This window comes from Bactrocera tryoni, chromosome 1 (genome assembly GCF_016617805.1).
Source record: "Bactrocera tryoni isolate S06 chromosome 1, CSIRO_BtryS06_freeze2, whole genome shotgun sequence".
Taxonomy (NCBI): domain Eukaryota; kingdom Metazoa; phylum Arthropoda; class Insecta; order Diptera; family Tephritidae; genus Bactrocera; species Bactrocera tryoni.
The window spans coordinates 31,772,580-31,789,545 of record NC_052499.1 but is presented as its reverse complement, the minus strand read 5'-3'; the positions used below and the strand labels follow the sequence as shown (position 1 = coordinate 31,789,545).

Genomic DNA, 16,966 nt, shown 5'->3' with positions numbered 1-16,966 from the left:
TTCAATATTTTTATTTGCATAAATGTACATATATAGTTGAAACAAACACAGCAAAGAGACAAAATTTAATAATACAACGAAAATCAATGAAATGAATATGTAGGTAAATGTTCACTATAAAATATAGAAGACATGCAGTAACAATACCATACCATATGAGCAATGTAGTATTTTGCTGGTAGCAATACTTTGATGTTTCATTGTGGTATTTGTATAAACACAGCTAAAAACAGGTTTTACACAAAAGCTTTTCGAAATATTCTGTCAAAATGACTTAAAAAATTAATTATTGAAATGCAAAACAAAACATTTTTCACAATTTTTCTTCTAGAAAAGCAGGAAATGCCTCATTTTATATGAGGACTTTAGAGAAACATTAACCAAATCGCTTTTTTTGCGATGAAAATAGATTAACTTTACAGTATTTGAAATAGTTATACGTATTTTCTCCATAACACACATCTACATATTTATTGTTTACAATTTTTTTGAAATATTTAATGCCTATGAAACAAAGCTGGTATTTGAGTTTACTACATTGCCATGTGTGTCAACAACGTAGTAAACAGAATACAATAATACCTTTACTATGGTATTGTTACTACATGTCTGTCACTGGTATTAGGTAATCAATCAATGATATATGTTAACCTCAAATTATGTATAAAACGTATAGGTAAGAATTGCTTTCGTATTTTTTAAATATCCGAAATGTCTCTGAAATAAGTAAAATACACTGTTACGAGAAGTCTGGTAACATCCTTATGAACAACTGATCAAGAACACGTTGTAAACAAACATACAAAACTCAATTGAAATTGAATTTCGCGATTCTTAAATTATAAAAAATATTATTTAACTTAGTTATTTAAATAAAATGAGATTAAAGTTTTCGGTGATATTATTACTAGTTATTAAGTTTGCTATATCTGCTGCCAATGATAAAAACAAAACCTTCGTAGCAACAACCAATTGGCAAGAAATACAAGAAGGTTAGTACACACATTTATTAATTAATAAACACTTTCTGTAATTTATCTTCTTTTGTAGGTCAAATCCTTCCGTCGGGTGTGCATGTACGTGTTAATTTACAAACTGGTAGGAAGGAAGCAAAACTTTTAAATAGTAAAGAAGTAGACAGGAACAATAATAACGGGGCGTTGGTAAATGTAGAACAAAATATTTACGAAGCTAGTGCGAAAGAATCCCAGGCGAAAAATAAAGCAAAATCCAGTAAAACACTTTCTGAAGCTTTAAAAAATCTTCCCAAAGACAGTTTAGGTATTGCGTATTCACCAAAAAAACTAGAGCAAATAAAACGCGATTTTAAAACATATAATGAATTGAAGGAATCTTTTAAAAAGTTGCAAAAAGAATTTCGTTCAGATGGTGAACTAATTACAAAACTAATTGATGAGTATAAAAACCTTAGTAAAGAAAATGCGGAACTACCGACAACGTTAAATACGAAAATAAATACACAACTACGAATACTTGAAGATTTGGACTATCTTGTTCACCAAATTGACAACGCATTGTGGTTTATTGATAAAGGCGGCTTAGATAAAATTCTTCTACCACTAGTAGTAAACGAAACAAATATAAATTTACGGACAAAAGCCGTTCGTGTATTAGGTGCTTTAACACTTAATAATCCTAAAGCTCAAATAAAAGTTTTTGAAAAAAATATCGGAAGTTATTTAGCTCAAATTCTTATAACGTCGGAACACTCGGAAGAGTTATCATCAGCATTATACGCTTTCGGCAGCCTTTTAAGAAAATTTCCTTTGGCATTACAAAGAATACTCTCAACATCTGGAACACAAGCGTTGGTAGCCGTGCTTGCAAAAGAATGTGAACTAAAAGTGAAAGCGAAATCTATAACCCTTATAAGCGATATAATTGTTGAAAAAAGACTTGTTCTTTCGAAATTCGCTGAATCGGATAGCCCATTAGCTGCTGCACAGTATGCTGATTTAAACCTACAAGAATGGCTGCATTTGAGTGGTTTTTGCGAAACAGTCGATAGTTTAGTTTCTACACAACTTTATGAACTATTGGATCAACCAGATTTGACCGAGTATTTTGTAATAGGTTTGGAAAACGCGGTAGAAATTTGTGAATCTGTTTGGTCAAAAAGCGTACAACTAAGGCATACTTTATTAACCATAAAAAACCGTTATATGCACACTAAAGAAGAGTACCATGGAGAAGTAGCACAGCAAATTGAAAAGCTAGTTAAAACTCTTTACAATCTAAATAACCGTGATGAACTTTAAAGTTTACACACCTATCAATAAAAACTTTTGTGATAAACTAAATTAAAATATTAACTTTAGCATGTGTACATAAGAATGTTGCTTAAATTAAAGAATTTCAAATTTATTGTATTGTATAAGGGCGGCCTCAGTAAATATGAATTAAATTAATATAATAGTGGGTATGAAATTTATAATTCATCTATGATGCTTGCTTTCTAAAGGACAGTACTTTTATATGATTTAAATTCCGTTGAATTCTTAAGTTGTGGTAATATTATAGTTTCTTTTAAATAATTTATTTCACAGATGAATTTAGGTTTTTTTTTGTTTCGTTAAAAAAAATTTAAATTTGATAAATGCTTTTTGATTATTTCTTCGTTTTTATGGTAATATAAAATAAATATACGCAATAAATATTTGCTTTATTTTGTTCACAAAAGTTGAATTGAAAATCTGATATAATATATGTATATGTATGTATATGATTAAAAAGAATATTTATCGATTTCCCATATAAACCTTTAATTTATTTAATAGTTTTAAGTTATTACCTTATTAATAAAGAAATATGTAGTAATAAACAGAGAAAAGACAATTTAGACACTACTAAAAATTGTAATATTTCTTCACAGTTATTGGTACCGGTATCGTAGAAAGAAGAGTTCCTTCGAACCAGAGATGTTATTGGTGCAGAATGTGCGAAAACGTACTTGAAAGTGCCGAAAATCGTTGTTGTTGTTGTTCTAACGGATAACTAATCCCCGTTAGGATGATAAGGGTTATCTAGGTTGTCGTCGACGTCATCTAGCGGGAGGCTAGCAAACGTGCTGTTTCGACGGGATCGGACCAAAGGGAAAATGGTGTTAGATGAATGGGGTTGGCGGAGCATGCAAAATGGTGGCCAGAGCCATGCGAAGACTCATTGCACGCAGGATATAGGTTTGATATGTCGTAGTCCATTCTGGACAAGTAGGAGTTTATCCTGCTATAGTATCCAGAACGAAGCTGCGGAGGGGCAACTCGAGTTCTTCGTCTGCAATAGGTGCTGATTTGACTCCAAGAACGCCATTCACTGGAAGGAAGTCGGTGAAGGTGTTGATAGCTCAACTATGAAAGGCGGTCAGTACTTGTCGAAAGCTAGATGCGTCCGAAGTCCGGTCGGCGTACTGTTCGATGTCGTCGACGTAATTGAGGAAAGGCGGTTCCGCTCCAAGCAGATGGCTGCAGTAGTGGTTTCTGCGAAAACATCCTAGCAAGAACTGCTTGGAGAGGAGCTCATTATGCTTCTTAACTGGAAGCGCAAGCGCCTCGCTATGTAAATGTTCGATGGGAGACATCAAGAGGCATCCTGTCGTGGTCCGGAGTGCAGTGTTCTAGCAGGTCCGAAGTTTCTTCATTTGCGTACCACTGCATCCAGACAACCATATTGGTGCGGCGTAATTGAGGACCGATCGGCCCATTGCCTTGTAAGTTGCTAACAACGTTTCCTTGTTCTTTGCTCATGTGCTGCCGGCTAGCGACTTGAGAATTTTATTACGGCTTTGTATCTTGGCGATAATTGCGGTCGTATGAGGAGTGAAGGAGCATAGACTACCAAATGTTACACCTAAAATCTTAGGATTATTAACAGTCGGAATCTTGACGCCATCGACTGCAAAATTAAGCTCAAGTCTATCCTCCTTTGTCCAGTTCGTAAATATGGTCGATGTGGATTTGGTGGGGGAAAGTTTTAGGTTCTGTGCAGAGAAGAAACGAGTAAGGTCGGAGAAATAGCTGTTTACTTTTGAACATATGCCATCGATTCCATTGCCCGACGTCAATATCGTACAATCATCAGCGTTAGTGGTTATGGAAACTCCCTCTGGTGAATGTGTGAAGATGTAGAAGTTAAACAGTAGTGGGGAGAGGACACCACCTTGAGGAACCCCCTGTTTAAATCTTTTCAGTTTATATGTTTTTCCTCGAAATAATACGGATGATTCACCTCTTCAGTCCTGAAGGGAGCATATTTTTTTCGATGTCCTGCAGTAGCGTTGTGTAATTGACAGTGTCAAAAGCTTTTGACAAGTCCAACGCTACCACTGGGACCACTCTACCGACTTTCCACACATCGGGTATTTGAAGAGTGGTCAGTGACAGGTTGAGGACCTTGGTAGATAGCTTACTCCCGTCGAGCCTATATGCTTTAGCATAAGCATGTTGATTGCATCAGGGCCAATGGATTTAGAAGATTTCGATTTGTTGATGGCATTCTGAACCTCCTCATCGGTGAAAGTAAGTGGCGCGAAGTCGTTTGGCAATAAGCGCAGGCGTAGGTTAACACATCGCTTGGTTTTGTCTACCGAAGGGTTCAGTTTAAATTGCCGGCTAAAATAGCTCGCGCACTTCTTCGGGTCCGAAAAGGCTTGACCATTGAATTGAACTTCACCTCGGTCGTCATGTCTCTTCGGGTTAGACAAAGTTTTGACGGTAGCCCAAAGCTTACTCACACCGGTGGAGAGGTCGCAAGACTTCAGGTGCTCTATCAATTTCGTCCGCTTATGATGGTTTACCAATCGCCGAATCTCCAAATTAAAATCCCTTATTCGGGGATCTCCGGGTTCGGAAACGGCAGCTTCGGCTGGAAATTGGGGCAGGCAGGCGGTTGTCGCACTGTGGTGATGTTTGGCGACGCCACTGTTGAGTGTTGTGGAGCAGCATGCGGTAACGTACGACACACTGCTAGTGCAGGAATTGCACTTAACTGATATGACGTTCTGGCGTAAGACGGTCTTACACACGAAACAGACTATGCGATGAACCAGGAGTTGCTGAGTGTTCTCGCACGAGGATTGGAGCGGGATTAAGGTTGGGGAAATTGGAGTTATGTTGCTTGTTTGAACTCCTGAGGACCGTGGAGGTCCTCCGTTGGCCGCTCGGGGGGAGTGGCGGCGCAGTGCCCGAACTGGGTGCAGATTGCAGAGCCTTAGAGGCTAAGGTCGCAGAAGTGCGTTCACAACATGGGGGCACAAAACTTGTGGTCCACTCCCTATGTTTCATAAGGCCTCAGCAGGTCTTCGTTCGGGCCCGGGTTGGACTCAATGCCAGCACGAGTAAGGGGGATACGGAGCAACCCTGCTGCAAGGCGTTATTAGTGACGACAAACTTAAATTAATACTCACCGATCCAAACGGGGTTAGATCGCCGAAAAAACAGCTAGATGAAATTCGGGTCAATTCCGGTGCGTACAACCGGCTGTCGTGGGTATTGTAAAACAATAGGTCATACTGTTTGCTGCAAGTGCGATGTTGGCTTCTGTGTTAATTGTTTTAGAGATTTCCACAAAAACAATAACGAAAAAATATAAAACTTTTCACATGAATATACATATAAATATAGTAGAAATTAATTACAAACGGGGGTAGCATCTGGTGCACCCATATGATACCGGCCTAGGAGCAGAATACAAATTTTGGATATAAGAAATAAAAATCAAAACTATTCCCGGTCTATTCGGTTTAATTTTCTATACTACGAAACGATTTTAGATATACTCCCGCGGCCAAGCGTAATTTACCATTAAGAAATTTCTAGCGAACACGTGTTCTATCACTCATTGTAACGGTACTTGTTGCGGTATTGGAATTTTCCGTTAAGTTTTAACGAAGTGATCTCTGACTTACACAAATATAAAATATTAAAAAAAAATAAGTTCTGTCAAAAAAGTAAAAGTAAACCAGAACTAAAAAAAATGTTAGAAAGTGTTTGGGAGGAGGAAATTTCAAGCAGTGTTTTGGAGAAACTTGTTGGGTCAATGCCTGCTCGTATCGAAGCTGTAATATCCGCTAGAGGTGGACCGACGCCATATTATTTTTCCCGTTATTCTTTTTGAATATGTTGTAATTCCATTTTCAATTTAAACAAAAAATGTTGTTAAGTTATTACAAGAATTAGTAATAATGAAATCAAAGACTTGTGTGCAAATAAAAAAAAGTTGTCTCAATTTAATTTTACAAATGGGCCAGATTAAAGTCAAGAGTTAACCAAATATATTCGAGCCATCTATATATTCCCCGTATTCTATTAAATCCATAAAAAAGTTACCCAAAGAACGAAAAAATTGAAAATAGTGAAAAAATATCAAGTGGTAAGTTACGCTTGGCCGCGGGTGTACATACATGAGCTATTAAGGCAGGCAAACAATACAAATTTCAGAAAAGTAAGTATTGAGTTTTTGATTTACTTTGTATCATTTTGTAAAAATCTGATTAAAATTTTGTCAGCAATAGGACGATGTAAGCACTGCACAGCTTATCAATGCTTACCTTATAAAACAAATTCACTTGTACTTCAAAATGCAAAACGAATAAAGAAGTTGAAAATTTAATTGTTTGTTCACCGACCGTGATTCGAAACGCTTTTAAATACAAACCGAGTTCTAAAACACGTGAACGATGTGAAAAACTCATTAGGGGGATACATTTTGCTCTTGAAAGATTGCACGATGAAACAAAATGCAAAAATCCTATACCGAAATATGCAAGGCCAAGAGATCACCTATTGCAGAATCTAGTGATATATGTATGTATGAACGGTTGATTCGGACAATTTATTGAGAATGACTATTGAGAATAAACGCACCATCTGCATTCATTCTTAACAAAAAACTGTAACAAATCTTTACAATTTAAGTAGAGATTATAAAATTTATTTAAAACTTACCTTCCTCAACAATTTAACGGCTAAATATGTCTTTATGTAAAATGGCAGGTGGCGCAGGGTTGCAATTATTTTTTTACGTGTCATTGCACGAAAATAAATATGTGTTTTGGTCTGACATATTTTACAGTCATTGCAAATAATTTTCTGCGTGAGTTTGTTGTTGTGCCGTTGCTCCAAGTGAAAAATTCTGCAATTCGTGCCCGTGCAAGGGTTTGGCAAGAGCAAGAGAATCCCCCCATTGATTCTCAAAGCAGGATCTTGCACCTGCAACGAAAATTATAAAAGAACTCAGGCAAGGGTAGAAACAATTCGTAGACGTTTGTGAGATTGTGATTAGAAGCTCATAGCCCAAGAAAAGTGCCATTATAAAAAAACAACGCCTGAAGTATCAAAATGCCCACTTTCTTTGGCTCCTAGCAAAATGATGAAACATTTTATGGACAGATGAATCCAAAATCGTGCCATACGGTACAATACGTAAGACGACAAACCAATTCGTAGTACAATCCAAAATATACCACCAAAACAGTTAAACATGGGGGTCCAGTGTTATTATTTGGGCATTTTTTTATTTTTTGGAGTTGGACCGATATACTCGAATAAGGAAACATGGATCGTAGTGTATATGTTCGAAATATGCAGGAAGTAATGTTACCCTACGCTCACGAAGAAATGCTACTACTATCTACTTTGGGTCTTTCAACAAGACAATGATCCAAAACATGAGCAAGATGACTCAGCAGTGGTTTCAAAAAATAAGGTTAACGTCATGAAGTGGCCTACACAGTCTAAATCTCAAATCTATAAAAAATTTTAGTGCGACGTAAAGTAGGCAGTTGCCGATGCTACTTCAAATAATAATAATCAACTTTGGGAAACTGTTGAGCGTGCATGGAACGAACGTACCAAACGAACAATGTAAAAAACTCATTGATTCAATGCATCGGCTATGTGCCACAGTTATAGCCAACAAAGGGCACACTACTATGGATTAATTATTTCTCATATACTTACATAAGTTAATTTTTTTTAAAGAATTAAATTATTACCATAAACTTTTACTCAACTGAAACTATAACTACTATCGTTTTGACCGCCCATATATGCAAATCCTTTCGAAATTAAGTTTAAGTAATATTAAAATAAACCAATTTTTAAGGCTTCTTTTATAAATAACATGTATGTACATATATACAATTGTTTGCTAAAATAGGAAGCAAAGTAAACATTTAGTAAAAAAACAGATCGACATTTTCTTTATTTTCTGCATTGTGCGCACTACTATTATTTTGACAGCAACTGTAGGTGCATACATATTTTCTTATTTCGTCAAATAGTGCCAAAGTAGTCGATAGTGTGTAAAGTGCCGCCTAGACTTGAAATGGAGGAGAGATGCACCTTTGTGCGTAATCGGACCACTAAATTATGATATAAGTACATACATAGTATATTGAACTGTAATTTGGTATAAGAGGTTGCAGTAGCAAGGGCATCTGTGGACAAAAAATTTTGAAAAATAATAAGTTTATGGTATACTATATATTTCTGAAGCTACTTAAGTTGCAACAACAAAATTCACCCACCGCAAATTTTATAAGAACTACCGACAGTGTGAAAATAGATGAAATGGGAAGTGGTCCCGTTCACTCCCCATATAACAGTACTGTTAAGAACTACTAATAATGCACTTTGCTATGTATAAAACAAGAATCAATTAATATAACGGATTACAACTTTGTATTAATAATGCCTTAGAATTATGCCACCTTATGACCAAAAATTGTCCAAATCAAACAAAAACTGTTCAGGCCCCTGGATACCGAATATGTGAACTACAAAGCCTGCATATATAATTAAAATTCAGAAAAAATTCTTTCCTTATAGTAGTATATCTGGGTGCTACAATGAGGTTTATGAGTTTAATAAAATTGATAGAGCGTGTTTTACTAATTACGGTGCAGTTTTATGCCTAGAATGAATAAAATCGGGCGAAAACTCGCCCTGCACAACACATAACTAACAATTCATCCGTAAAACTTATTCGCAAACGCATTCGCTGAAATCCTTTTCACTTTTGAAGAAGTTTTTAATAGGTAAAAAAAAATAAAATCTAAGCAAAAACTTCGACGCAAACAATGTTATTCAACGTCGTCAACGTGGTCACCATGCAGCTTCTATAATAATTTGGTGGAATTGAATTGGGCTACAATTTGTGATCAAAGCCTTCGGATCTCCCACAGATATTGGGAGAGGGATTTGGTGCGTTCGAGCTACGTAATGCATGGAACACATAGATAGCGACAAGCGACAGGCAGCATCTGTCAAAAAATAAAAGACACACAAGACACACCTTCTTATTAGAACAGTTATTTAGTCTACAACATGACTTCACGGTAGCAGACTTGCAGTTGACGTTGCTAAATTAAAACCATTTCTTCAGCCCTATTCTCTTGCCCTCACAAAAATCACAACCCTCACTATTGGGATGTTTTCCGTATGTTGACGTGATTTAAAAAGCCCAACTGCTCATAATTACCTCACAAATTTGTGATGTGTGAAAGCCAACCTCACAATACAAATTCAGTTGTTTGTTTTGATAATTTCCATATTTAAAAAAAATTTGCAATTATTTTATTGAAATAGAATGGAGGAACTATTCTTCCAAAGGCGTTATCTATTATAAATAGTAAGTAATTGTCTATTACAATAAATATGTAACTTACAGTTTTTGTACATTTTACTTCCTTCTAAGTATGAATAAAAAGGTATATAATATTTATGTTTAAATAATTCAGACAAAATTTTATTTGTAAATATAATATGTATGTACATATGTATTTAATACATTTTCGGATAAAAATATATTTATGTTAAAATAATATCATGTAATGCTGCAGCTCCTGAGATGTTCTTTCACATTTTGAAAGCCTAAAAAGAAATGAAATTATTATATATGCACCAAATTTAATAGATTTGCAGAATTACTTACTTTTATTGGTGGGCTATTTCCTTATTGAGTCCTGCTTTTTTTTTATAGCTAGTTCACAACAAAGTGATTTTCACCTCATGTGGTGAGTGTTTTGCGTTTTTAAATAAATCTCACAAATCAGTTGGGACGGCATTTCAAGCTCTTTACGTACAGTTACAACCGAAACCATTGGTTTTTGGAAAATGCAAAAGAACAGCTGGTACGACGAGGAGTGCCGTGTCGCAGCGGAGAGAAAACAGGCTGCCTACCTCGCAACGTTACGATCGACCACAACACTTGCGGAATGGGATTATATACATACATACCGAGAGTTGAAGAGGGAAGCGAGACGCATTTGCAGACAGAAAAAGAAAGAGGCTGAAATGCGTAAGTACGAAGAGCTTGATAAGCTGGCCGACAGGGGTAATGTTCGAAAATTCTACGAAAAAATGCGGCGGCTTACAGAAGGTTTCAAGACCGGAGCATACTCTTGTAGAACCCCCAAAGGTGATCTAGTGACTGATGCCCAGAGCATACTAAAATTATGGAGGGAACACTTCTCCAGCCAGCTGAATGGCAGTGAAAGTATAACGCCAGGAGAAGGTGAACCCGATTCCCCAATCAATTCAGACGTTCCATTGCCCGACCATGAAGAAGTTCGAATAGCAATTACCCGTCTGAAGAACAACAAAGCGAGGGCCGAGGGATTGCCGGCCGAGCTATTCAAACACGGCGGCTGAAAAGAATAAAGGAGTATGCATCAGTTTCTTTGTAAAATATGGTTGGACGAAAGAATGTCCAACGATGGGAATTTAAGTGTGTTCTGCCCAACCCTCAATAAGGCAGACCCCACAATTTGCGCCAACTACCGTGGGATAAGTCTCCTCAACATCGCATATAAGGTTTTATCGAGGATCTTATTGGTGTGGCTTTAGGCATGGAAAATCAACAACTGACCAGATATTCACCATGCGCCAAATCTTGAAAAAGACCCATGAAAAAAGGATTGACACACACCATCTCTTTGTCGATTTTATATCTGCTTTTGACAGCACGAAAAGGAGCGGCCTCTGTACCGCGATGTCTGAATTTGGTATCCCCGCAAAACTAATACAACTGTGTAAACTGACGTTGAGCAATACCAAAAGCTCCGAAGGGACCGGGAAGGACTTCTTCTTAGCACAAATTTACCAAACTTAGGCCATAGGGAACTAATATAGTGTTCCAATATCGTAATTTCTTGTAATTTCCCAATAATTAACTTGCAACAAGAAATAGAGCCAAGGAAATACTTTATGGTTAAACTTTAAAACGTCAACTAGATGATCGAAGTTCAAGCAATTTTATATACATATATTAATAAAAAAATAACACATACGCTGGCGGGCACGTAAGTTTTGTTAGAAAAACGAAAATCATTATATGTAGTATATGAGAGTTGGGTAGTATCGACCCGATTTTATCTTCTTTCCCAATACCACGTACTAAAAGGATAATATATACTCTAAAGCCAGCAGTTTGTTCGAAAATCCTGATATTAGTTACATACATACATACATATGTATGTTTATAGGGACTAGGTCAAGTTTTTGCTAAAATTTAGCTTCTTTATGCACAAAGATACACAGTTATGAGTAAAAAACGCTTTCTCATTTTTATTGAAATAACTCACATATTGGCCGATATATGCGGTACAAAGTCAACCGGAAGTTCGAAAACGTTTATATTAAATACATAGGGGATAAGGGAAGTATTGTCTCGGTTCAAGTAATTTTTGGCATACAGACACACCATTGTCAGAGAAGGGCTATCCCTGAATTTCAATTATCTATCTCATTACATTATTTTCAAAATTTTTCGCCCACAGGTGAGCATTGCTACAGCAATCCTCGAATTTACGGTTCTATATCTGAATTTGGTGCTTAGTTATGACACTTTATAGGTTTTCGGCTAATGGCGTTTTGGGAGAGTGGCAGTGGTCTGATTACGCCCATCCACAAACACCTTCTTATTTTTGTACAAAGAAACCTGCATGACAAGTTTCAACAAGAAACCTCATTTTTTTAGTTAAATCACAGCTTGCACTGACGGACGGATGGACAGACGGGCAGTCATCTGGATTTCAACTTTTCTCTTTATCCTGATCATTTTATATATGTATATAACCCTACATATATCTATCCCGCTTAGTTTTAGGACAAAAACTATTATACTCTGTAGCAACAGGTTGCACGAGTATAAAAGTAATGGAGGTGATGTCCCTATATGAAAAATATATTCCAAAAGATAAATGGCCAAAAGATTTTTATATCAAAAAAAGACGGTTAATTTTGGGTGTAAAAGATGTTGCGAAAGAATTCGGCATTCGTTAATCGACGGTATCGTGAATGGATTACAATCAAATTTGGTATTTATTAAGTCATATTAAAGGTGACAGACTCGTTTAGTTTTGTAACTATATTTTACTTATCGTCAGCGAAAATTATATTAAAACCAGCCTCAAATGAGATATGTGTATCTGACATAAACTTAACCAAAAAGGCTAAGTTTAATATGTATATTGAGTTGACGTGGAAAACATCAACCAGAAGACTATTAATATAATAAGATTTTTAAGAATGAGGGAAATTATTATGTGTAGTATAATAAAATTTAAAATTTTTTCGTCGTTAATATACTATATACTATCCAATACTATACGTTCAGTTAATTTCGCTAAGATACCTTACAAATTCACCGATATAGTATACGGTATAAGGTCAACCGACAGTCTAAAAATGTTTAATTAGGTATATCTCCCATATATGTAGGTGTAGTATTGACACACAATTGAATAGGTATAGCCAACTAGATGTTTGAAAATCCTGGTATTAGTTATATGAGGGCTAGGGCAGATTTTCACCCTATTTTACCCATTTTAGGCACAGAGATGCGCCATCAGGTGAAAAAATCACTCAATTTAATTAAGATAACCTAGAAATTAGCCAGCTAGAAGTTCGAAAATCTTTATATTAAGGGTATGACATATATGTAGACATATTATCATCAGGAAAAAGAGTGTATATCTGGGGGATTGAATATTTATGCCAAGTTTTATTCCATTATATTAGATTTCGCTCACTGTAACATGGGAATTTCAAACTAGTCATATGTACCGAATTCGGTTAGAATTGGTAGATGGGGCGGGGTATTTATTCGATTTCAAACTATTTCACGATATCGTAAAAGGTATTGAAATTGTTTTTCCTGTGTAAATTTGGGTGATATGGCTTGAATGATTTAGGATTATACATTATAACTATGTATTAAAAAACTATATGCTGCAAGAGTATAAAAATCGCATCCAAAAATTACAATATTAAATGTTTAATTTTTTTTATACAGTATTTTGAAATTGAAAGAATTATCCACTAGAGTAAATGTGGTACGAAACCCCACGGTTGCCTGAATTACCGACTTCGCTGGGCGATCATGTCAACTGAATAATGGATTAGCGCGAGTTACATATGTATGTATGTATGTTTATGAATAGCCCAACAGTAAACGTTAACAAGTAAGAAAGACCCAATTTCTGGTACAACTGAACATTTTATACTCTTGCAACTTGGAGGTATCAATGCTAGTGTAAAACTTTAAAGTGTGAAATGTCAACCACAGGATCGAAATCCGAGTAATGTTATATATGTAAACATAAAGCCATCATTAAAAATTCATCACTAAACTATGTATATCACAAGCCCGTTTCGTTTTTTTTCTGTCTCTTTATCTTCTTGTTTCTCCACCTAATTTCAATACCGTTATATTGTTCTGTATCTGAAGTTAAATTTTCGTTAACAGTTCTTTGGTCTTAAATCATAAATTTGTGAAAAACAGATTTAAATGGCGAACTTTGAAATAAAAGTGAAAAAAATAAATAAATTGAGTGTGAAAGAAAAAATCAAAATAATTACGTTAAGTAGTGCAAACAAGCCAAGTCACACAATTTCTAAAATTATGAAGTGTAAGCAATCAACAGTGCCCAGAATTTCAATAAAGTACAATAATTAGGGCATGATAGATGGAGGAACGGGTCGTAAAAGAATGACTACAGAGCGAAAAGACAGAAGGTTGGAAAGAACTGCGCTGCAGGATCGATTCAAAACTGGTACCGAATTAAGTATTGAAAGCGTGGACAACAAATTAAACAATAATGAGTGCTCCCACTGTTAGACGTCGCACAGTGGGGTAAATGGTGCTCAAAATGGAGATTAATTCCCACAAGTCTTCTAGTTATGGAAAAGTTATTTTTTTAGTTAATTAATCATAAAGAAGTAAGAAAATAATGCAATTCGAGTTTTTTGATTATTTTTTTATATCTTCAAAAACAAAAATATGCTGAACATCGGTTTTCTAAATTTTTAATTTTCTTAAGCTTCAAATTTTATTTAAAATAAATATATAAACTGTTTCTTCATCACCATAATCGCTTGAATTTTTATCATCGCCTTCATCATCATGGTCATCATCAACTTCATTATTATTGCCACTCTCTATCACGATCAACTCTAATGCTTCTTCGGGTAAATCCTGCACTTTTTTTTGGTAATTTTCTTGTGGTTTTTTTTTTCTGCTGTATTTGCGAGAAAAATGTTCTCTAAAATTCTTAAAATCTTTGTTTCGCGCTTCCTGAGCTTCTTCTGATAATTGTCCGATTGGCAACATAGCGTGCGATATTATCTCTGGTCCATGGATAAAATATTTGTGAAGTGTTGGAGGCATGTTATACCAAGGATAACATTCAACGAAATATTTTGCTGTATTTAAAGCGTAGTCACGAAACTTCTGTACCTCAGTATCGTGCCCACTAGAAACAACTACGAGTATTATATGCATCTTTTTAATCAAATTTATGTCAACTTTAGTAATTGCTGCTGACATCTCGGGATTTTGAAAGAAACGGCTAGCTGTATTGCCATCGTTAGAATTCCCAAAGCCAGGTTTCGGTTGGTCAACAATCAGACCAATTTTATCTTTAAATCCTTTTTGAATCCGTGCTTTATTTTCCGAAACTAATAGAAAAAAATTCAAAATTTTTCATTAAATTTATCACAGCTAGAGTTTTTCATTATGTCATAAAGACTTTGACGAGGAACCCAAATTACATTAGAACTAGTTCCTATAAGGAAGATAATAGTATTTTTATCCTCTTTAAATGTAGTCAATGTCGGTATCGCTTTTACCATGTTAGTTAAATATACATCACTATTGTTATTTCTCTCGACTACACATGACATACAAACATTAGTAATAAAAATTGCGCGGGAAAATGCGGAAAATGCGCGGAAATAACAATGTCGGTTATCATGATTTTACATATACCCTAAACCTTAGATAAGAACCTTATGCCATATTAATTAATTATTACAAAATGTAAGAAATCAAAATTTTATTTCAAAAATGTATGTGAAGATGTTTATTATTATACATATGTAAGTAAAACGCGAATTTTAGACTATTTAAGAATATGTTCTTATGCATTTAAACTGCCGCTTATCGTAACGTAGGGTGTGAACAAAGCAAACAGTCATCCACTGAACAACAAAAACAATAGCAAACCTTTTTTTTGCAATTGCTGTATTTGTTCTTCTTCTGCCTTGAGAAATTCGTGTATATTTGACCAGTCAGTTCGCAAAAAGAAATGAATATACTGAGAAAGTGCGCAGTATTGGCGCAACTTTTTTTTTTACAAAAAGAAACTACAACAGCTATAGATTACAGGAATGAAACAAGATTTGCTTTACCCCGCTTAACTCACAACTATATGCCTGCATATAAAGTCGAAATCCCAATATTTTAAGGCTTTCGCCCAAAAAAAAATTAAAATACTTAGAGACACGTAAAACCACAAATGAAATCTTTTTGTATTTACTAAATTACCTGAACAAGAAGGCCATTACAATTTTCTCAAGATTTGTCCAGTTAAAGAAAATAAAAAACTTCGAAAAATTAAAAAATCACGTATATCACTGTGCGCATACAAAAAGAAATAAACTTGCAATTTTCAGAGAATATTACAAGAAAACTGTACATTTTTTCGCCAAATATTTGTTCAGTTAGTGATGTAGAATTTTATCTACTTTTGTTTGATACCAAAAATTTACTTGCACCTTTAATTTTGATTTTTGAATTAATCCCCAAAATCGACACATTTTACCCCAATGTGCGTAGGCTGCGAGAATAGGATATTGTGTCTCATAAACCAGCAAACAAAAAACCGTGGAGTGGGCAAAATTACACCGAAATTGGACTGCGGAAGATTGTAGAAGCGTGATGTTTTCGAATGCAAGCAAAATCATGCTTTTCCAGCCTCAAGGTCAGCTGTATGTGAATCGCCGAAGTGGAGAACGGTATGCGGATAATTATACCGTACGAACTGTGAAGCACAGTCCATTGATAATGTTTTGGGGTGTTTTTATTTTTATGGGACTGGAGAACTAGAGAATTAGAGCTAGTTGATGGAAGAGTGAACGCGGAAAAATATTTAACAATTTTGGAGAACAGTTTGTTACCCTCAAGAGAAAACCACTTCATACACTGACCAACATATTCGGCATAAAATTTGTTAGAACAACGACAACCAAATGTTAAGTATATGGGGGCTCAGGGAAGTATTGACACGATTCAACCCATTTTTGATACAGAGAAATACTATTGCCAGTAAAGGATTCTGGAGGCACGGACGGACGGACAGACAGACAGTGATTTCAACTTTTCTCGTCGTCCTGATCATTTATATAAGTATAAGTTATGGGTTTACTTGTCAAAAGTAAAAATTATTTTATATTTCCGGTCTTACGACCTTTATTGTTCAACCGCTCGCTTAACTCTAAACTTAACAAATTTTATAATTCTTATGATAACTTAACTGCAGTTCTGCTGACATCGGTTCCCACGTTCCGCTGGATTTCCAGAGAATGACGCCACAATGCGCTAGACGCATCGTCAGCACTTTTGCGAGTAGAACGGATGCGCGTGTCTTTTGGTTGCTTTAAATTTG

The 16,966-nt window shown here is 35.5% G+C and overlaps 2 protein-coding genes across 2 annotated transcripts in view; one reads left to right on the top strand and one right to left on the bottom strand.

Moving 5' to 3' along the window:
- Positions 1-16,966, bottom strand: part of LOC120779703 (saccharopine dehydrogenase-like oxidoreductase) — a 93,738-nt gene that overhangs the window by 61,821 nt on the left and 14,951 nt on the right. The window lies entirely within an intron of this gene.
- On the top strand, positions 701-2,610 carry LOC120779695 (nucleotide exchange factor Sil1). Its single transcript, XM_040112062.1, has 2 exons — positions 701-992; positions 1,051-2,610. The coding sequence occupies exons 1-2, from the start codon at positions 878-880 to the stop codon at positions 2,277-2,279; spliced, it is 1,344 nt and encodes a 447-aa protein (XP_039967996.1). The 5' UTR covers positions 701-877; the 3' UTR covers positions 2,280-2,610.

Bases quoted from the DNA above. Each gene is read 5' to 3' on its own strand.
- LOC120779695 (XM_040112062.1), top strand. From the start codon at position 878: ATGAGATTAAAGTTTTCGGTGATATTATTACTAGTTATTAAGTTTGCT. The intron at 993-1,050 runs GTTAGTACACAC...CTTCTTTTGTAG, and splicing joins TTGGCAAGAAATACAAGAAG to GTCAAATCCTTCCGTCGGGT.